At 41.0% G+C, this 21,957-nt stretch overlaps 3 protein-coding genes across 6 annotated transcripts in view; 2 read left to right on the top strand and 1 right to left on the bottom strand.

The window, feature by feature from the left end:
* ANKRD26 (ankyrin repeat domain containing 26) overlaps positions 1–6,575 on the top strand; it is a 54,845-nt gene extending 48,270 nt beyond the window's left edge. Inside the window, exons 39-41 of one of the 4 annotated variants that reach the window (XR_012580103.1) lie at positions 21–214; positions 5,560–5,605; positions 6,045–6,575. Coding sequence is in view for 1 of the 4 variants with exons in the window: in XM_074539950.1 (XP_074396051.1) it covers positions 21–100 (80 nt within the window). In the remaining 3 variants the exon portion in view is untranslated. Of the gene's footprint in view, positions 1–20 lie in introns of all 4 variants that reach the window. The other 3 variants (XR_012580104.1, XR_012580102.1, XM_074539950.1) reach the window with 3 other exon arrangements.
* Positions 6,576–7,170: 595 nt separating this feature from the next.
* LSM8 (LSM8 homolog, U6 small nuclear RNA associated) lies at positions 7,171–11,519 on the bottom strand. The gene is made up of 4 exons (XM_074539956.1): positions 11,377–11,519; positions 10,499–10,539; positions 9,006–9,133; positions 7,171–7,426 (listed from the first exon to the last, which is right to left on the bottom strand). The coding sequence occupies exons 1-4, from the start codon at positions 11,405–11,407 to the stop codon at positions 7,336–7,338; spliced, it is 291 nt and encodes a 96-aa protein (XP_074396057.1). The 5' UTR covers positions 11,408–11,519; the 3' UTR covers positions 7,171–7,335.
* A 3,099-nt stretch (positions 11,520–14,618) lies between these two features.
* CTTNBP2 (cortactin binding protein 2) overlaps positions 14,619–21,957 on the top strand; it is a 201,168-nt gene continuing 193,829 nt past the window's right edge. The window contains exons 1-2 of the mRNA XM_026790274.2: positions 14,619–14,638; positions 19,926–20,010. Of these exons, the coding sequence (XP_026646075.2) occupies positions 14,634–14,638; positions 19,926–20,010 (90 nt within the window). The 5' untranslated portion in view covers positions 14,619–14,633. The remainder of the gene's footprint in view (positions 14,639–19,925; positions 20,011–21,957) is intronic.

The following is a 21,957-nucleotide window of genomic DNA, read 5'->3' as shown; positions in this document are numbered from 1 at the left end:
CACCCCTTCCCTGCTCATAGAACTCTCCAGAACTCTCCTGTGCTCACAGATGCACCTTTCCTGTCCCCGTGTAAGAGACTGGCCTGCTACAGCTGAGTGACTCAAACACTGGACCATGTGCAGTAACTGCCCAGCTGCTGCAGGAGGCTGGACTGGCTCAAACAATCACCTGGGTGCTTGGCCACTGGTGCACAGAGTGGCCTCCCCAGTGCAGGTGGGTGTGCACACCTGAGGCTGCAAACTGGGATTCCAGATAACAGAACAGGCTGATAACAGGCAAATCCTGCCAAGTGGGATAGTGCTTCTTACCATGCCAGATCTTCCCTTACATAATGGCTCAGCTGTGAGAACTCCCCTCTGAAGTACTATGGGATGAAGGTCTTTATCTCAGCTGGTGGGCCATGATTAATTGAGCTATAATGGGTAAGAGACTGCTGCAACACCTTAGAAGATGTCAACGACTCAGGGAATGTCCCATGACCCAGTACTGCATCATCTAGGGGAAGTAGAGGGGCCTTTCCACCTAGCCTCAGCTAATATAAACCCCATGGACCTGGTGTTATGTGGGCTCTTTCCTGCCCACTTGATGGGTACAGTCTGCAACCACCACATCAACAGGACTGCAACCCAATGAGACAAGAGAACCAAGAGGCTGTCATTGGAACCTGCGGGGGGTGGTGATACTTCTGATGTTTATTCTGTTTTTCAGTCTCTCTTCTCTCCCTCTCCTCCTCCACTTGTCTTTTTCCTATCTCTCTCTACCTCACATTTACTGATAAATAAAAATATGGTCTCGCTTGCACCTTTAGTCAGACAGAGGCTTGTCTCTAATAATTTTAATAACTGGTCAGATCTTAACAGCCAGAGGCCAGGCAAATGTGTCCTGTGGTAGAAGCTTCTTAGAAGTTTCTCACTTTATTAAATTACTGAGGCTCAGGTGGCCCATGGCAGGGAGCATGGGAACTTCAGTCCTTTCAGTACTTTCATAACTAATGCTCTGCTGCTTAAAGACCCAAGACAATGCAGGGCATTGCTCAGGCACACCTGTGTGTTGAAGAGTGGCATTAACAGTAGGGTAGCCTGGTAATTCCCCTTTAGCTAAGGGCCATTTTGCTGCCATCTGCACTTTGCCATTGAAACTCAGAAATAGCATAATTAGAACCAAACTCAAAACTATTGACATGTACAGTGTACATGTCTTACCCATCAACGAAATGGATACATACAAACATATTAATGTTTGCTTTTCTTATTCCTTTCTGCATTGGCTGGACTTTTGTAAAATGGTGAAATCAGAAGTTGCAGCATAAAACTCAAAATTACTTCATGGCTGTTATAAATGATCCAAGTTAAACTAGTCTCTAGACAAATGAGGAAGCTGTCCCATTCAGCCACATAATAATCTTCACTTAAATTATAACAATCGCTCTGTTCCATTCTTATCAGAGACTGTTTCCACTTGGATCCTGACAATTTTAATTGAATGTGAGCTGATGACTTTTCACAGAAGCTGTCTTGAAAATCAGAAGCACAATTTCAGAGGGATCCTACCTTATTACAGTTACACAAAATAATCTTACACCTTTCTTTTCAAAGTCCTTGACCATTTGCCCTTCCTAGATTTAAACCTCATGCCTGACTCTTGTATCCAGGATGAGTTAGGATAACCCATAGAAGAAACACAGCAAAAAGCAAGAAGGCTGCTCCCGTTCAGCATTGATGAGCACACGCCTTCATGGATTTTGCACTTGCACTTTAATCATGGAAATCATTCTGCACGCTCCCACTGCTAATGATCTGATTGTTAGGAGAAAGGCTGGCCCCAGTCCTGTTGACTGTTTACATCCTAAGGTGCTGGTTTTTAAATCTGTTTCCAAACTGACTGAGGTTCTATTGTCTGATGTTTCCTCCACAGCACCACACATTTTCAATCAGCATCAGCTCCTTAGCCACAATCACTTCCTGCCTTGGCTTCTGTTCAGTCTGGTAACTCAGTGCAAAACAGAACTGTACATGAGGTCTGTATGCATTAAATGGTACAGATGAGGTGGTATTTACATGGCACTTGGCAAGAAATGGTTTTATTAGTTGGAAATGCTGCAAACCAAATTTGAAACTTGTATAGATAGCTTGGGGGGGGGGGGTTAATGCTGCATGTTTATTCTTGGTCTTTTGCATGCATGCTGCTTTGAATACAAGTTTGACAGCCTGTCCCCTGTATCCAAGGTCTCTACATCACACATGTTCATCACTGTGAATGCTGCAGATCCCAGCCATACACCCCCTGCAGCTCTGGCCAATTTGCAGAAACATGACAGCATTTATGTGCATACAGGTTTCCATCTGCATCACCAACAGAGCTGAAGTCTGAAAATTACACAAGTGAGAATTACCAAAAATTTAAGCACAAAAATAAAAAGCAAAAACCGTAACTAAAAAGTACCATTTTAGGATAGGAAGCTTCCATATAAAATTCCAGTGCCTTAAAATACTTCTGAGTAGAAAATGTTTTCTCAGTATTTCTTATAAGATGAATGATTTGTACAGATACAATAACTGTACCTGTGTTTAAGAGAATTTCACTACAATGACCACTGCTGTAAAGCCCAACACTCTTCACATTTAACAGGTTTCCATCCTAGTTATTTCTACTTTTTATGCATTAGAGTACTTCAGGTCCAACTTCTTCAATTTCTCCACTGAATAATTTCCACTCTCATTTCTATGCACTGTAATCATCACTGGATTTGACACTAAAGATAAAATAAACCTAGAGTATAAAACAGTATGGCAGGAAAGCCATTAAAGAGGTTTTAGCAGACAAAAGCAGCACACGCACATGTGCTTGTCCTCTCTAAAGCAATGCAAGCCTTTCATCTAAAAGTGCAAGGAGCCGGAAAGAAGTTGATCACTGAGTGAAATTTTTTGGCATCCGGTGGCACTGATGTAAGGCTGACCGGCAGCAGCACATTGTTCCAAGCAAGTTCCAGAGCTCCTGGAACGTGCTGCAATGCTCCAGGAAGGAACATTAACAAGTAGATAAGTCCTGCTTTTATGGCAGTAAGCGGGTTTTGGCAAAAGTCTGAATGCTATTGCGTTTTCAGCTTCGGTTTTCACCTGTGTCAGTGGAGCTTTTATTTCCTTCAGGGAAAATGCTACTGATGTAAGAAATGTCAGCATTTCTGCCACTACTGTAAAAGCTACAGAAAAAACAGGCCCCTGAAAAGGACCCTAAGGCAAAATATAGCACTCTGAGAGAGACCATCAGGAACAGGATTTCCAGAATACCTGGCTCTTTACTATCTTCTGTCATGTATTGTTAACCTAGGTGTTGTACAAGCTTTCCCTCCCTCACCTCAACAATCCTGAACTTCTGGCACATCTGGGTTTCATAGTTATTTGTCCATGAATACCTGATACTTGAAGTTATAATGCCTTATTATTTAAGCAACACACAAGTTCAAACTGATTGATATGAGTTTTTCTGGCTACTTCAAGTGTCATTTAATCCACTGACTTATTTTCATTATTCTTATCAATAAGCTGCAGTTCTCTAAATTGGAAAGTAGAAACAAGAATCCATTAGTAAAAAGTAGAGTAGCATACAATGGTGCACAAATGTATCATAGACCAAATATAACTAGCAGACACACCTTGGTGTTCTAACTGGCGTAACTCACACTCACAGTTTCCAAGTCTCTTCAACTGAGGCTTCTTGAGAAGTGCTATTGTGGTCATGGTAATTTAATTCCTAAAGAAGCAACAGTAGATGACTTACTATTTGTTATGTTAACAATGGAATAAATTAAATTCTTTCACAGCAATGCATGGAAAATACAACTCTGGTATTTAAGGATAATTTCTATATCAATCTGCAGAATAAAATTCTTAGCAGAGTGCAGCAGAGGCTAATTGGTGGAATTATGTTGCCATGGGTACAAAACACCTACTCAGGCACACAGATTTGGTGCATCTGCTACAAAAGCAGTAGTGGCCATGAGATAAATACCGTCGACCTGCACTTTATCTTCAGTTCTAGCACTGAGTGTTTGATGTATATCTCAGCTGTTTACTTATAAAATGGAGTGGAGAATAAACATTACCTCCAGGGCTAAGGACAACAGGCTATAGTTGATAGGAAAGGTCAAGTTGTACAGAAATTGTCCACTGTGGGATTACATCCTCACAACAGTACCCGTGTTCGATCCGGTACAGCCAGTAACCCACTTGTAGGCCATGCAATATTTGAAGCACTTTGATGTGGATTGCAGTTAGAGAAATTGCCCTTAGACCACAGAAGGTTGTTTCTCTGTTTCTTCATGCACACCAAATTAATTTACTTCATCTCTTCATAAACCAGCTCATTCATTTCACTGGAGGGTTTCTCCACTAGTCAAGAGTTGTCCTTTCACTCCAAGATCTCAATTAACCAAACAAAAGGAGGAAGTGACCAACCTATGACAATGCAGCAAATTCAATGGCATATGACAATTACCTCCAATTCAGCATTACTTCCTTTTGGCCTTAGTATCACCTTTTTCTGCCGTTCTCATTTTTGTATAGTATGTTTATTACTCTGCAAGGACTCACTAGATTTTATCCCTGTAAATATCCCAGTTATTTACTGAATATTTAATCTAGGCTCACTGCAAGAAGACAGTTTCAGGAAGAAAGTATTCATGATCTCAGCAGGGCTCTTCATGTACCCCATGCAACCAGCTGACAGCCATAAGGCACCAGCAGTCAGAACTCTTAGGGAGCACCTTCAGTTCCACAAAGAGTTACTCTTTCTTTGTTGAGAGTACTTTTCTCTCCAGGAAGAATAAAGCAAAGGCTTTTTGCAGACACTACTTATTTCCCAGGAGAAATTTGCTTTGCTGCATCTCTGCAATCACTGTTAAACAGGAGAACCTTCAACCCAGCCAGCTGCACACAGCAAACGTCCCTTCTCAACACAGAAGGAGAACCTGTGGTGCTCTTTTCTCATTCCATCCAGTCCTTTCACACCTCTTCAGCATCTGGGTTTTGCTCTCAAAAATTCAGCTCTGCTTTATTTGCTCTGTTGTACCTTTTTACTACCTTCAATGTGCTTGCCACACTGACTGCAGAGTTCCCCTAGTGTGAAGACACATACACAGGCTTTCCATGTGCTGAGCTTCCACCCCACTCTTCCTCTGGGGACTAACACTCTCTGGCTCTCTTCAGAATCACTACTACTAGGCCATCAGTCTATGGCCACTTTGTGGTTTCAATTGCATTGATTTTTCCCATCTTTTTTCATTTATGAAAACAATGGCATAAATTACTCTCATTGGTGATCTGTTTTTTAGCCTACTGTGCTACAGTCTTGATTCAATGAAAATACTCTTTCAGACTGGTTATAATACAACTTCATGCATTAAATACTGTTTTACTGAGTGATTTCTCTATACTTACAGGTACCTAGTTAGCCACTATAGCTTAGAGTCCCTGAAAGTTCACAAAGCTTTAATTGCATCTTAAAATTTTTAAAGAATTATCAAGTCCTACATTTGATTTTAATAAATACCTTCTGACTAGGTCTCCTGGCTTTGATTCCTTCACCGCTGCAAATGATGTGTTTCAGGTAAATGGTCCCCATAATGCATTAGCATTCCATAACTAATCTTCAAACATAATTTCTCAGCTATAAGACAACATATTTCCATAGTTTTTCCAGTGCTACTACAAGTATTCAATCCATGTGCTTCAACTACAGCTCTCCTAATACATCCAACAATAAGTAGTGCATTAGTGCATCCTGACTCCACTCTTTGCCTCTGCACTTTTTGCTGAGCTCTAAAATGCCTAATTTAATAACCTACTTTTTCTTTATCAATACAATTCAGTTCCTATACTTTCTTTTCTCTTGTGAGGGTATCAGCATTTCAGTAGCAAAAAGGCTTTTTCTTGACTGTTTAATGAAACTGATTCTCTTGACATAATCAATTATGGCCAGGATTAGTATTGACTTCTGGTAATCACAGGAAAAACATTATTTGACTTATTCCATGTTTTCTTGGCAGTTCCAAGAAGAAACGTGGACAGAACACAACACAGTACTAGATCACAAGATGGATAAAGGCAAAAAAAGGTCTGCTGGGCTTCACATGCTCCACCAAGAACAATCTTAGAAAACAAGGTGGAAGCTACAAGACTTGAGAGACATTTTATAGAAAACAAGTATCTTCAATGTATTTGGTTTTCAAACAGTGAACTTGCAATGAAAAAAATCCCATTTAATAGTAAAATTAGTATAAAAACCCCTAATATGCACATTAAAATTCCTTTTTGTTTGTTTTGGCAGCACATTTATATACAGGGGAAAAATACTGGACCTGTGGGACACTGGGGAATAACAAGAGCTTTGTTCAAGAGTACAGACTTCATGCTGATATGGCATCACACACACTATGCTGCACACAGCTGGTCCCACTCAGCTTGGTATAAGAGGTCTGTATGTGACCATTGTTTGGGATCCTTAGATCCAATATTAAGCCAAATTTCTTTCAAAATAAGTAATTTTCCTACCAAAAGTACTTCTGTGTCTTCTAAACTACATTCTAAGACAATGGTTACACCTTAGCAAACACACAATTCTCTTCTGTAGGTCTCACCCAAATTTTGAGCAACACAACAGCTGCTGAAAGGTAAAGATAGAGAATTAGTTGGTCTGGAATTTAATGGGCTTCAAATAAATCATGCATTTGGGTTTTTTGTTCCTGCTCAAAAGTCTGTTTCTCCAATTTGTCTGCGAGGATTAAGGCATTACAAACTCCTGCACTTCCAGTGGAGTCAAGGTCTGACACCACAAAAAAAAAAAAGTACTATGTGCATATGCCATTAATTAGACTGTGAAAGCTTTTAACATTCTTCCTTTCTGCACTACACACATAGACAAAAAAAATTACAAAGAACAGTTCTCTACAGACAGCCCCAACTACATTTAGAGATGGTTAAACTGACTGGCACACATTTACCTTCAAATAATCCTCGGTTAACTTGAAAAAAACCTTAGTTTACCTTTAGGAATGAGATCTTATTTTAAGAACAAGGTATATATACACAGTACCAGGACCATCACTGATACTGATTGCATTTCCCAGTGAAATTATGCAGCCTGAAATTCAAAAGAAATTCAATGAAAGTATCTTTAGCAAAATGTAGAAACTTTAATTTACATGCAAAACTACAACATGTTCATAATAAAAAAACTGGTGACTAAACAAATTAAACACAATTTGTAAAAACTGTCCACATTGCTAAACAGGTCTGTACAACCAAAGATTTACAAAGTCCCAGTGCATTTTTATCTTTTCAGTGCACAACTGAGTTTAAAGGTTCTGCTCGAATATTCCCCAAGTCAAGAGCAGAATCTGTCTCTTCATCAATTTCACCGATCACAGCACTGCAATTAAAAAAAAAAATCAGGTTATTATTTGTTGAAATCAAATCACACAGTTTTAAAACAGAAGCTGTATTTTATCTTCTAACAAGCCCTACATCCTGTTGAACTACACCAACTTCTGATTGATGCTGTTTATTCCACGAAAGCCTCTAGTGATGCACACTGGAATGCTCAAAGTACTTTGTACCATGTACTCTTTCTTTCCTTTTATTTTTCATCAGCTTCCCTATTTCATGACAGTCCCCTATTTTGAAGTTACTGTTACTTAGCTGTTGATTCTTTTTACTTCTTCCTGTAAGGACACTGAATTTCAGCATGTTGAAGAGCTGCATGAATACATAATTATTACTTGTATTAAATATGCTTGAATTTGTTAAGACTGCAGAAACAATTCTATATCACAGAAGCATATTCTGAATATATTTCAGTAATGTGGCTGTATGATGATGTCTTTCATCATACATTTCAATTGTATGATCAAGCAGTGAAGTAGTAAACCATTATCTGCTGTTTTAGGCACATTTTTAGTATCTGAATGAAAAGCTACTGGTGGAGTGACATACAATGTGTAAAATTAGTTTTTCTTAAAATTTTAAGTCCAAAGTGATGAAAGCATTCAGAATGATCCAATTTCTCAATATTAGATAAATGCACCGAGATATCAATTTAAGCCTTGGCATTTTGTTGTACAGAAGTATCCATTGGAATTAAAGATGAAAATTCCTATCCAGGCTCATGTGTTGGTCACTGCAACATACTCTTTTGCCAGCTGTGATAAAAAAATAATCTTACTTTTGCCATTGGTTTCACAACACTTCTGCAAAAGTAATCTTCGTAGCTGGCCCATTTACCAGGCCTTCTTCCACTTCTCCTGTAACCTTCCCACAGGTTTGGCACACCAGCTACTCCCCTCTGCACTCACTGAGCTTTCACCCTTATTTTGTAAAGGAATTTTACATCAAACACCAACTCATACGCTTGACACATCACTACACTTGCTACACTGCCAAGTCAGAACCTTCAAGGATTTTCCAGATTATAAAGTGCTCTCTGTGAACATCTGCTCTAAAGTAAAGAATAAAAAAAAAACAAAAACAAAACTGTTGCAAGTCAACTTTGTATACCAGATTGCTGACTTTTTGCAGACACAAGTTCTAGCTCATTTTTTAGTGATTATTCTGTCTTTTCCTTCATCATCTCCCAGCCTGTCCTTGTAGGGGAGATGCTCCAGCCCTGAGATCATCTTCAATCTCAACATTGCAAGGCAATCACTACTGTAAAAGAAGTGTAGACATTTGCTATTTAATACAGAATCACAGCTGTGTGTTAGGAAAGATCAGGTCCAACCATTGCCCTAACACTGCCAAGTCCACTGAACCATGTCCCCAAGTGTCACTTCCACACATCCTTTCAGTACCCTCAGCTTTGACAACACTTTCCATGCCACCCACAAAGATGCAAGGTGTGCAGGGCTATCACAATTTATACAGATTATGGATATATAAATATGCACAAACACATGTGCACCCACACACAAAGCCTGCATGGAAGGATTTAAACGAGAGCATGCCATACTCACACATTATCACCTCTCACAATGTACAAGCCCAGCACCACTTGCTCAACTCCTTGTGAAGAACTGAATACTCGTTCATGGCTTTCATCCAAAATCAAGTTTATGGTCTGGTCAAAACCTTTGAGTGTTCCCTGAAAAAAAAAAAAACACAAAAAAGCACACTGCCATTGCCCTTAAAAACTGCCTCTTTGCTGTCAAGGATATCATAAACAGAGTGGCAAAATAAAGGTACTGGAGAACAGATGTTCTATTCAGGTTTTACTCTTGGGCTTAAACAGAAAAGCTAAAGAATGAAATTTTAAATTCAATAACCAATTTAAGAAAAGCACCCATGTGTTACTGTGTATTCATACTAAAAGACCATAAGCTTAAGCTTTATTATTAAAAAACATAAATTTTCATTTTATCAATAATGTTCCTCTAGACAACCAATTTTACTATTTCTACACTGTTTTTTTGTATGGATGTTTCCAGAAATTTAAAAAAAAATTAAATAAACAAAGAACAGAAAAGTTGGATTCTTGTGGTCAACAATACTGAAACCATTCCTAACAAGCAATTTAAAGTAGTATCTCTTTGAAGATTACCTTGTGTTTACTAAATGATATAAAAAATAAATTTAAAAATACAGTATTTTGTGGCACTTAAGTACATGTTTGGAAAATTAACATAAATTTGCCATCACTAATTGATTAAGAAACTCAAACTCACATAAAACAGCCCTTCAAACAGCCATAATCTGCATTTGTATCATCTAACAATGAATCCTGTATACCAACTCCATTCAAATCTTTATTGATAGGAAGTATCTTGTAGCACACACACAAAGTTTACCACACTGACTTCAGCCAAGCAGATTTGGTGAAGCCAACAGATTTTTCCAGAGGCTGCACAAAGCTAAGTGCAGACAGAAAGATACAATCCTGCTGCAACAATCATACTACTAAGTTACACTCAAAACACAAAAGAATAAAAGATGGGGGGAAGCAATGCAAGGAAAAAAAGGCCCAGAACACAGAAGCAGTAAACCCAAAAATATTATACAGTCTAATGTATCAAGTAGGCCTATCCTCAGGTTTTCAGGTACAAACAGAAGCCCACAACACTTCTCCAGCTGATGTTTTTCACAGCCATAGGGAAGAAATGGTTTTAGCAGGAAAGTTGAAGAGCATACAGAAAAAAGTGGACATTTTAGACAGAAATTAAATTACTGAACAGAAGAGGAATGCATTCTTTGGTGCATTCCCACAGGAAAAGCCATTTGATAAAAAGGCCAGAGCATCTGCAGACACAAATTTATCAATGGAAAAAAGCTGACATGACATGCAAGAAACAGTAAGTGTTCATAAAATTATTTTTTAAGCTTTATGGCAATTATTCTATACTATATAGTTTGGTTGTGTGAATATGTGAGACTGCCCTAACAGAGCTTCTTTACTGCCACGATGGGAAGTCTTTATGGGGGAAAACAAAATGTTAAAAAAAATAAGTCTTACCACAATCATTCTTCCATCAGAAGTAATTACTGCAACAGTACCTGATATTTCATTAAGGAAACATTTAGTCATATCTGGAATAGAACCATTAACATTCTTTAAAGCATTTATATGGAATACAGGTTTTATGAGCCATTTAGAGCCCCAAAAGCCTATCAGCACTTTTTTTAAAGCAGCATGGTTGACAATAACATGTGACAATGCAGTATTTTTCATAAACATCTCCCTGAAAGTCTCTCTTCACCCAACCATGGACAGTCATACACAAACATGAAAAAAGCCTTAAAAACAGAATTTGATTTGAGAACAGATTTGAGCTCACCTCTCTTCCCATTACTAACTACACTGCCTCAAAATGGAAACAACCGTTTCATTAACACTTTAAGGCCTTAAAAAACTTTAAAAGTCCTTAAAAAGCTCTGCAGTGGTGATCTCGAGGCTAGTATTCTGCATCCCTTCTTCCTGAAGATCTGACTATCCCCATTCGATAACCACATATTCATCATCTTGACTAATTCCGGGTTACTAGATTACTGTTAGTGAATAAAACTGAAAATGTCCACGGGTTACAAGAAGCACAGAAAAATTAACACCAAAAGCGCTGCAAGAACCCCAGCTGGCAGGTTTTGAGCAAGTGCTGCCCAGCTGTTATCTAAGCGCACGCTAACAGCCCTTTAAGGGAGCAGGCCCACCGCGACTCCCGCTCTTCACGGGCACAGCTCAGCCCGGCAGCACTGGCTGCTGCAGGGGACCCCGTTCTCCGCGGAACCTCCGGCCTGCCAGGCCAACCTCCCGTGAGAGAAGCCGGCACCGCGCACAGTGCCGGGCCCGAGCAGCAGAGCCGCGCTGTGGCGCAGGGGCCCCGCGGCGGAGGATACGGTTGATGTAGTTCTCCAGCGCGGAGGTCATGGCGGCCGGTTCTCTCCGCGGGGCGCCGCACGGCCGGCGCGCGACGCTGACGTACGGCCCACCGCGCAGGCGCACAGCCCCGGGGCGGGGCCGGCCGCGAGCGCGGGGAGCGCGCAAGCGCTGGGGGCAGGAGGCGGCCCGGAGGTGGGAGAGGGCCGTACCAAGGAACGAGCCGCGCGGGGGGGGGCTGTGGCTCCCCCTCCGCGGCACATGGCACCACCCGCAGGGACCCCGGGAGGCGCGGCCGGGGCGGGGGTTTGGTGTGGCGTGGGCCGGGAAGGTTCATCCCTGCAGCCGAGCGGCTGGAGCGGGGTTTGGTGTGGCGTGGGCCGGGAAGGTTCATCCCTGCAGCCGAGCGGCTGGAGCGGGGTTTGGTGTGGTGTGGGCCGGGAAGGTTGATCCCTGCAGCCCAGCCCGGCTTCAGCGCCTGGTGCAGCAATTGGCCTCTCAGTGGCCGCAGGCAAAGAGCTGAGGTCAGGCGGTCTTTCTCCACGTGGAGATCAGTGACTAGTGATGTCCTTCCAGGGGCTGGTGCTGGGGGCAACTCTGTTGATCTTCATAGGCGACATGGATAATGGGACTGAGTTTGCTCTCATCAAAATAGCTGATGATACCAACCTGTGTGGTGCCATCGAAATGATGCCATCCAGAGGGATGTTGATAGGCTTGAGAGAAGTCCCATGTGAATCTCGCGAAGTTCAACAAGGCCAAGTGCAAGGTCCTGCACCTATTCCGGGCAATCCCAGACACACCTACAGGCTGAGTGGAGACTTCATTGAGAACAGCCCTGCAGAGAAAGACTTGGGGGGTCATGGTTGATGAAAAACTCAACATGGGCCAGCAGAGTGCGTCTGCAGCCCAGAAAGGCAGCCGTACCCTGGGCTGCCTCAGAAGCAGTGTGGGCAGATTGTTCCCCTCTCCTCTTGCAAGACCGTACCTGTGTCACAGGCTCTACCAGCAAAAGGGAGACATGGAACTGTTGGAGCAAGTCCAGAGGGGGGCCATGAAGTTGATAAGAGGACTGGAGCACCTTCCTTATGAAGACAGGGTAACAGTTGGGAATGTTCAGCCTGGAGAAGAGAAGGTTGCATGGAAGCCTCATGGCAGCCTTCCAGTATCCAAAGGGGTCCTACAGGGAAGCCAGAGAGGGACTGCTTTTCAGGAACTTTAGTGACAGGACAAACTGAAAGAGGATAAATTTAAGTTAGGTATTAGGAAGAAATTCTTTACTGTGAGGGTGGTGAGATACTGGAACAGGTTGCCCAGGGAGGCTGTGGATACCCCAGCTCTGGCAGTGCTCAAGGTCAGGCTGGGTGAGGCCTTGAGCAGCCTGATCTAGTGGAGGGTGTCCCCACCCATTGCAGGAGAAGTTGGGATTAGCTGATCATTAAGATGCCTTCCAACCTGTAAATTCATATGAGTCTTGCTAGTGTGGGAGCCATGCAATCCTCCCTTGGTTTCCTGTGGGCTGCTGGTGTGAGGTGGGCAGGAAGGAGGCCTGATCAAGTCCCCCACAGCTGCTTGCTCATTTCCCAGTCAGTGGGATGGGGGAAGGAATTGTAAGGACAAAAGCTGGAAAACTCTTGGGTTAAGATAAAGACAGTTTAATAGGGAAAGCAAAAGCCATGCACACAAGCAAAGCAAAACAAGGAATTAAGTCACTGCTTCCTATAGGCAGGCAGGTATTCCACCATCTTCAGGAGAGTGGAGCCCCATCACACCTAATGGTAACTTGGGATGTCAAATGCCATCACTCTGAACATCCCCCCTTTCTCCTCCTCCCCACTTTATGTACAGAGCTTGATGTCATGGTACAGAATATACCTTTGGTCAGTTTGGGTCACCTGTCCCTGTGTCTCCTCCCAACCTTGCAGTTTAGATTGTCCCTATCAGTAGTCCCACTTCCTTTTATTTTAGTAAAAGAGACAAATTGGCAAGAGGTCCAAATTAGGAATTGGTGTTCAGCCTGTGGTTTAATTCCTGCAGGGAACACAATTTCTGGAAAGGAGAATGCTATTGTTTATTCTCCTAACATGCCAATTTTTTTCTTGCATTCTATAGCCATCTGAACCACAGGGAAAGCAAATTTTTTTTAAGGTAAATTAGCCAGAAAAAAAAAAAAAAAGAAAAAAAAAAGAAAAAGAAGTTCTTTGGCACCTATGAAGGTACCTACACCAAAGTAGTCTCTGAAGAATTTGTCCAATGGCTCAGCCTTTATCAGAAACATGACAAGAGATGTCAGAGAACAAAATACTTTTGGAATTGGGTATTACATAATTCTCATCCTCTTAAGCTTTTATTATAAGAAGCTTAACAATTTCCACTGATGGTTAGACCAGGACTGCAATAATTATTCTGTATTTCATGTAAGAGGCTAAAGGGTTTTTTGGGGGGGAGATTGACATTTTCCTTTTCATACTCTTCTTTCTCTCTGTCAAGAGACATTCTCAAAGGCCAAGAGCATGAGATCATTGGGATACAAGGATGTAGGATGAAATTTTAAAATACTTGCAGAACAGTGCCACAAGACCTGATGTCAAGGATCTCTGATCCACCTGTTTATATTACAAGTGTCCCTGAAAACCAGAGAAGGGTTTTTTAAAAAACTGTTTTAATTTTACAAAGGAATATTAAAATCCAAAGAGTAAGGCCAGACTTCTGAAGTCTGGCGCCCAGGCTTTGCCAAACCAGGTGCTTAAAAGCAGTTAGCACCCTCAGTATAAAGGAACTCGGAAAAGAGAATTCCTGGCTTCGTTTACTCTTAGGCTCTCCCTGAAGGCAGGCAGCTCGGCCCTTCTTCCCACAGCCCTGACTGAGGTTCTGTCCCCTGTTGGAAGCCACCACTGCTCTTATTCTCTTCTTACAAAACACCCACACACACAGAGGAAATGGAGAGCCCTAATTTAAACCCGTATCTTTTGGGGAGGGAAAAAAATATACTGCCTCTCCCCTTCAGGAGTAAGCTTTGGCAGGCTAAATTACAACTCGGGGGCACGAGTTGCGTAATTTCGTGGAAGTTGTGGCCGGTGCGGAGAGCACGCGGATCCGTGAGGGAGGGCCCGAGGCTGTGGTTCGGCCGCGTGCCCAGCAGGGGGCGCCCCGCGCGCGGCCCGGGCGCTGAGGGGAGGGAGGGCAGCGAGCGGCCCCGCGCCTCGGATCCACCGGCTCCGGCCGCGGCAAGGCACCTCCGCCTCCTCCGCGCAGAAAAATCCTGCTCTGCCCCAGAATGAGGTGCGTTTCCCGCTAAAGATGCCTGTCTTTCTCCGGTGCTTACATAGCGAGCCTACTGTGAGTAACTCACTTAGGGACGTTTCACAGGTTCAAGCTTGCATTAGACCAGACACATTTTATTTCTGGTGACTATGTAACATTGGCAACATTTGGGATCAGAAAACTAGCTAGCAACACTTTGTCCCTTCCTTCTCTTCAGTTGCTACAGAACTGGCCTTGGGGACATACTAAGTAATAATAATGCCCATTAAGCTCTCAGTTGAAGAAACAAAAGACCCTTTTAAAAAAGCTTCCTTTTCTCTTACATTGTTTAGATATAGCTTACTTGCTAATTGCATTTGCTCCAGTAATTAGAATCAGTTTGTTTCTGCAGTTGATTCTCCAAACGTTAAGGTTGCTATGGCAAGTGATTGCTCCATGTTCTGCTTTCTGCAGAATATGTGACCAACTAATCATGCCCTGTAGTGCCTGCACACTTTCCACTTTCCACACTTTCCTTGAAGTCTGCCAGGGCAGGGAGGAAGCTCTGCAATGGTACTTGTAAGGTGTGTGTGCAAGCAGCTGTGTGCAGAATTGTTATCTAGCCTAAGGCTGGTAAAATGCCTCAGTAAAAGTTTTGTTGCTAGTCACTATAATGCTTATCAGTTTTACATCTTTTAAACCATGCTAGCTGCTGCTGGCTGTGCTTTCCTTAATTACTCAGAAGCAGCCAGGTTTTATAGAGCCTGCCATGCTGAAGGGTGAAATGGCTTTGTGATGGCCTCATGAGAAGAGGGGCCCTGACTGCCACTGCTGTGCCATGGCATGTCAAACCATGTCCCTGTCAAATCAGATTGAGAAAGATGCAAGACTTATTCCTCCAGCTTCCTTGGAAGCTGAAAATCTAGTATAATCACCTCATGACTGTGGGAATAGGAGCTCTAAAGAATTTAATTTAACAAAACTCCCCAAATTAGTAACATCTGTCAGCCTGCTCAACAAGAATTGCATCCCTTGATTGCTGCTCAAGAGAAAAGTAGCACCCAAGGTAGGAAATAATGGAGTGGTACATACTGAAGAAGAAGAATCAGGCAGCATGTACTCCACAAGAAAACTAAGCATCCCTAAATCCCACAAATTTAATTTACTTAATCCGATAACCTTTCTAGTACTTTCTGAGAGTGAAAGTTTTATATCTCTGATTTTCACCTACAGATGCCCAGAATATCACTTCATAGAAAGAGCTTAGCCCTTTAGCTTGTCTTTAGTTTATACACACCCAAGCTGGCAAACATGATTGGTTATGTGTTCAGGAAAAACAGGAGCATCCCTTCACCTCCACTTTATTCCTCTGAATCTGTAGATACTTTAGAGCTCATTATCAGCAATGCTAGGACGTAGATTTGTTTTTTTTCTGGTAGCTGGAGAAAAGTAGCAATCTCACTCATCTCATGCATGACTAGCTGCAATCTAAGCTGAGATGAGTTTCATGTATATTATTATATCAAATGACGGGTTTGCAATTAAACAACTGGAAAATATGATAGAAAGTTAGCAGTCTGAAAAGGGTTGGTAGACTGTGAATGTGCTACAATGCATTAGAAACAAATCTGTAGCATGAGGTCTCAAAGTATTTTTTATTTATCTTTAGAAATTCATCAACAAACACCTGATCTAAATTTTGTTATGATAGCAACTGCTGCTGTGGGAAACATTAGAAAAATTCATTCCAAGTGCTCCTTTATATGAGAAAGTGTATATTTTCCCCAACAATTTTTGCTAAAATATGCAAAATACCATAGCAATCTTTATAAGAATATCCCTACTTTATGTGTTAGTATAAAAAATAACTTTGCATGTTTCTGTTGGCAGGAAAACAAACTCTTTTCTATTCTCCTCCTTTTTTTTTTTACTGAAGAAATGGATAGCAGCTGTAGAAGTTCAGTACCATTATCCTCTTAGCTAATCATTTTAGGGGATGTTACAAACTAGTGGTAGGAAAAATGCCATTGGTAATGGGTTGTGTACCTACTACAAAATAACAGAGCTAATGGATTCTTGTTTTCAGTTGCTCTAAGCAGAACATAAAGACAATTTTGTTGAACCTAGAATAAATAATAAGCTTCAAGTCACTGACATTTACTAGCATGTCATAGTATCATTTTTACAGTTATAGCTGAAATTGCATTTGCTAAATTGCTTTCATGAAGCAGGCTTTTCCTTCTGATAGATTCCCTGTTTCTCAGAGTATAATTCATCTTCCTGTAAAAGCACTGATCCTAATCTTTAGTCTGCATTAAGATGACTAGATCTTCCAGTTTTAATTATAAAGTCCTTTATCTTAATACTCTGCAGAGATGCCCATTTGACCCCATTCCACTTCTTGTTTCATATGCTCTGTGGCACATAATCACCATGTAAAAGGAAGAGCACATTGTCAAAGGGCTCTGTTCAGAGGTGACTTACATTTTGCCTGCTGCCAGATATAATGTAGATTGCACTAAAAAAATCAATATATTTCTGCTTTGTAATTTATATAGCATCATTATTTTTTGAAGTAGGTTATCCACTGTACCACAGAGCAGTCTTTTGGCAGCAGGACCTTTGAACCAATTGTGAAAGCAGAGAAAGATTATACTGCAGATTTGTCCTGCCTAGAAGCTGTGTTGGAATCCTTGTCGGAAACCCCAATGAAAAATGATCAACGGGAGCAGAAGATAAATAGGACTACATGCTTTCCTTTAATAGGCACTGTGTTTTTTCTGATAAAAGGCATAAGGCCAGAGGGCAGCAGAAGGCTATTTTTCTTATCAGTAGGCTATTCTGTGAAAAGCAAACCTTGAAGAACAAGACACAGAATTTCACCAACAGAATGAAGAGAGGTGGCACACAAGGATGGCAGATGCTATTCTTTCTTCAGAGCCTTGAGGCAGGCTGTCTGTTTTGTCATTATTTCTAGCCTAGGATTTTACAAGCTCCTGCTTCAGCTGGGTATTTTCTCTTATTGCTTCCATGATCTCCGTGGTAATCACAGCTGGCATCCTTGTTCACTGCCAGAGTAGGTGCTTGTACTTTTAGGCACTCTCTTCATGTCCTCTGGTTCATGTTTCAGCTGGCACCTGAGACACCTTCTAGTGATGAGTCTTTTTAACTGCTATTTGCTATTGTTGAGATACTGAGGTAGGTTAATGGATGGGGAGAAAAAGCAGCTTCAGTGAGATATTTGAGCTTTACTGAGGACCCTGCTTGTCCCAGCTGTGGTAGCTCATGATTTATTCAGGTGGGCAGCTGACACCAATGGCAGGCTCAGCTCTGAGGCCTTTGGTGGGAGAAAGAGAACTCTACGTGCTGCACCTTGGACACTGTGCTGCAGCCAGCACAGGGGGATCTGGAGGGGAAGGAGGAGCTGTGATTGCAGAGATTAATAGATGTAAAAGCAAGTGACAGCAGGAAAACTCCTTTTGGTTGGCTTTCTGTTTGTACAGTTGGTCTAAATTGGGGAACACCTTTGTAAATAAACAAACAAACAAACAAAAAAACCGGGGCTTGGGATCATGACGAGATGGAATTTTGTTGTAACTTCTTGTTTGAAGAAATATTGTCATGGGTAAAGCTTTTTGTTTGAGGCAGATCAGCTTCATAGCAAGTTGCACACTGCTAAGGATTTTTCCCCCTTTTATTTGCAGGAAAAAAAAAATTGTTCTTAGATTACCATGATCACGTGTCCAAGGCCTGATTGTGACTCTGGAGTGATGGGTGGCACAGATAAACTGTGAAATTTCTGGGCTATTTGAATTGGTACACTAACACCTGACCTGAAAGTACTACTCAGGTTTTGCAGCTCTGTAGTGCTGTTAGAGCTGAGGGGCGCAATGACAAAAGGCTTTGAGAAGTGTCCTTCTGTTGGAGTCTCACCTGCTTACCTGGCTCTGGTGTAGAGGGGTTACCATCACTGCACAGTGTCTCACATGAGAGAACAGCAGTGTCCCAGAGAGCACAGTGCTAACCACTGGTAACTTCTGCCTTTTCATTATCCTCCACTGTACTATTGCATTATTGATTAATGCTGTTGAAAGCCATCCATGCTGGTCTCTGATGTTCTTACTGAAAAACACTTAATATATCAGCCACATCTAATTGAATAGCAAGAGGGATGAGTGAAATACAATTCATAAGCACTCCCTTTATAGTCATTGACAAAAATATATATGTCACTGAATGTTGAACCCATCCTGAAGGCATAAAATTTCCAAATAGAATGGTTTTTTAAAGTATTTTACTCAATTTCTGCTGGATATGGTGCTGCTATTAATGTTTTGAAGACTCACATGCTTCATTTATTGTAGAGGATAAAATTATTCTTTCTATTTATTTGAGCATTACCATATCTCAAAATGATTAGTAAATATTACTATAAGCATGTACTAATCTGCAATTTGAACTACATAGATGTTCACTGAAATAGCAGAATTTCCTTTGAATTCAGTGGTGGAACTATAAATAGAAATTAGCTATTTTAAAAATATTGGTATTACAATGACTCCAGAAGGCATCAGTCAATATTAGAGCTTCATTGTGGTAAACTGTGGAGGGATAGAATGTAAGAAAATAAAAATAATGCAGAAGGTAGTCTCACACTTGGGGAATTGCAGCTGTACCAATCACCAAAGATTAGGAGCAGGCCTGCCCTTAACGGGGCACAGCTGTGTCCAATAAGAAGATGAGTGCTACAAAAGAGTGGGTTAGCTGGGTGAGGAGAGAGATGGAGTTTGTTGGCTGAGCTGTGAAGAAGGAGGAGTCAGTGCTGTGAGGAGATGCTTATGAGAAATCACCAAGAAGATAGGAGAGCTTTACAATATGATGACAACAGTAAACTCTCTACATAGGCATGTGAAAAGAGAAAGAAAGTTCTGGCTACAAGTACTTTGCATAGTGAATAGTCAAGAGAAAGGGAAGAAGGTGGTAATGTCTCCATTTTTAAGCCTTAACTTTTGTTTGGCCCAGGAGTAGTTAGACAGACTACATGATCATTAAAACTCCCTTCCACCTGAAAATAATCTATTCTGTTTTATTCTATAGTATTTTACAGAGAGAATGCAAAGCAAATAATTTGCCTCGGGCTGCTCTGTTCTACCCATAGAAAACAAATCAAATTTCTGAACTATGTTCTAGGCAATTTCTAGTAGTTTATTTTACAACACCCTTATGGTCTTTTGAGGAAGACTCTTCTGCTTCTCCCTCAACATGTAATTTGATACAGAATATGTAAGATCATTTCCCATCTTGCCCCTTCTCATGTTCTTTCCAGAGACTTCAGGACTTTGCTAATCACCTTCATCCTCTTTCAGCCTCAAAGAGAAGTTTCAGAGTGGAATGTGGATGCTACGTGTGACGTAAGTGACTATTATCATCTGCTTCACCTACTTGTGTGACTTTAAATAGTTAAACAAACAAAAAGATAATAACAGGCATCTGAAAGAAATAATAATTATAATGGAAAGAATATTCATTGCCATTTCTGGTGATACTGGCATGACATTTTAGGGTCTTTATACATCTTTCAAAATGGTTTGCGATTTCTTAATGTCAAATAAGTGATGGGGCAGGTACCATTCTTAGGCAAAGAAGGCCACTGCAAATTAAATCAGCAGCAAGATAAGGCTGTCACTGTGCATGTCTCTGCTGCCCTGAAGCTAATGTGCACAATCTGTTTTTGCAAGTGCTTTCGTGTTTTTCCTCTTTATTATGAACATATACAGCATGTAAGTGTTTTTAGTATTGGCTGACTCTGGTATTTTGTAGTCACGATTGTGGTATTTAAACAGGAGATGATCTGTTCTGCACATGGAAAATGGGCTGTGTTAAAGAGGAAATAATTTTAAAAAACGTTGCTATTTTTTGGCAAGAGGATGTTATGTTTATTTCTCAAAGAACATACTCAGTGTTCATTATGTTCACGTACATACCCATGATGATTTGAGTCTGATTTCTGTTCTGTACCTCGGAAGCATTATCACTGTTAGAAATGCAAGCATGCTATTAAATTGCAGAGTTCTTATATGTACATGGTCTCATCTAATTCAGATGTTGTATAACATGACTTCCCAATTTCATTCTAGGAGCTGTGATTACTTAGACTAAATGAGCAGTGTTGTTTGAATAGCACTTTCATAAATAATGGGGATCTTTTCGTAAAGCTCATGATATTGTTAATATCCAAAATGCATTTGGTATGGAAAAACAGCACATTGCCATTGGTTAAGAAAATTTTGTTCCAAGAATCTGCCTGGCAGTGATTTTTAAAACACATTTCAAGACTTTCTGAAAGTCTTAAAATACAAACAGGACACGATTGTGTTACAAAGATGTGTTTGATGAGGTGAAAGCAATGAAGATTTGGGAGGAGTGAGTACTGATGTTATCTCCTGAATAAATTAAGAATCAATAAGTTTCTTGATGGAGAGCAAGAGTCAAGGTGAAGGTGAGAAGGACAAAACAAAAGAGTAGAGGTGAGAGTTAATCCCTACAGGTCCCAAGGCAAGGAAGAAGTACTTTGTCTCTGGCTGAGATCTTCTTTAGACTTGCTTCCATAGGATATGATGGAATTAAATAAGGATGTAATTCTGAGCTTCGTGGTCAAGGCACTGGTTTGACATAATAAAGGAATTTAATGCATGTGATCTAAAGACAGGTAAGTAAAAACAGTCATCTTTTGTTTGTGTTCAGTCATTTTGGTAACTTCTGTTTCTATTCAGCAATGTTAAGTGAGAAGTATAGTGCCCTAGGCATAATTTCCTACCAGCAGATGGGTCCTCTGGGGGGTGGTATGGATACCAGAAGATGTGAAAAGTTAGGTAGAATGATTGGACCCTGAAGGAATCTTAACACTCCCTTTCACTTCTTCCTGCCTGTCAACTTCAATAAACCAGTGCACAAAAACACTGGCTGTTTGGAAAACAGCCAATTCAAAACAAAACTTGGTGTGTCATTGTAGTTATATGAATGCTAAGTAACACCTACAGTGAAGCAAACTGGGGAGAAGCTGGTGTGCCCTTTCAGAAACATTTCATAAAGTTCCATTATAAAAAAGTAAAATTTCTTTGGTAACAAGTCTAGCCTAGAAACTTTCCACAGCAGCTTTCCAGGGTTTCAGAGTAATTTATGTTGAAAAATTCAAATATCAGCAGAAACTGTGACTTCATAGGTATGAAGTGACTCAGTGTGATATCACAATGATAGAACTGTGATACCATGGTGAAAAAACACAGGAACTTGTTATGCTTGTGTGAATAGGTGTGCAGAACCCGAAAAAACCTCACTGAATGTCAAAGATATGATTC

Source organism: Zonotrichia albicollis, chromosome 4, assembly GCF_047830755.1.
Source record: "Zonotrichia albicollis isolate bZonAlb1 chromosome 4, bZonAlb1.hap1, whole genome shotgun sequence".
NCBI lineage: Eukaryota > Metazoa > Chordata > Aves > Passeriformes > Passerellidae > Zonotrichia > Zonotrichia albicollis.
Note: the sequence above shows the minus strand (reverse complement) of the source record. Positions and strands in the feature narration are given on the sequence as shown.

Excerpts from the sequence above, each read along its gene's own strand:
- LSM8 (XM_074539956.1), bottom strand. The coding sequence starts at position 11,407 with ATGACCTCCGCGCTGGAGAACTACATCAACC. Across the intron at positions 10,540-11,376 it reads GCTGGAGAACTACATCAACC|GTACTGTTGCAGTAATTACT; the intron begins GTATCCTCCGCC and ends ATGAAATATCAG. Across the intron at positions 9,134-10,498 it reads CTGATGGAAGAATGATTGTG|GGAACACTCAAAGGTTTTGA; the intron begins GTAAGACTTATT and ends TTTTTTTTTCAG.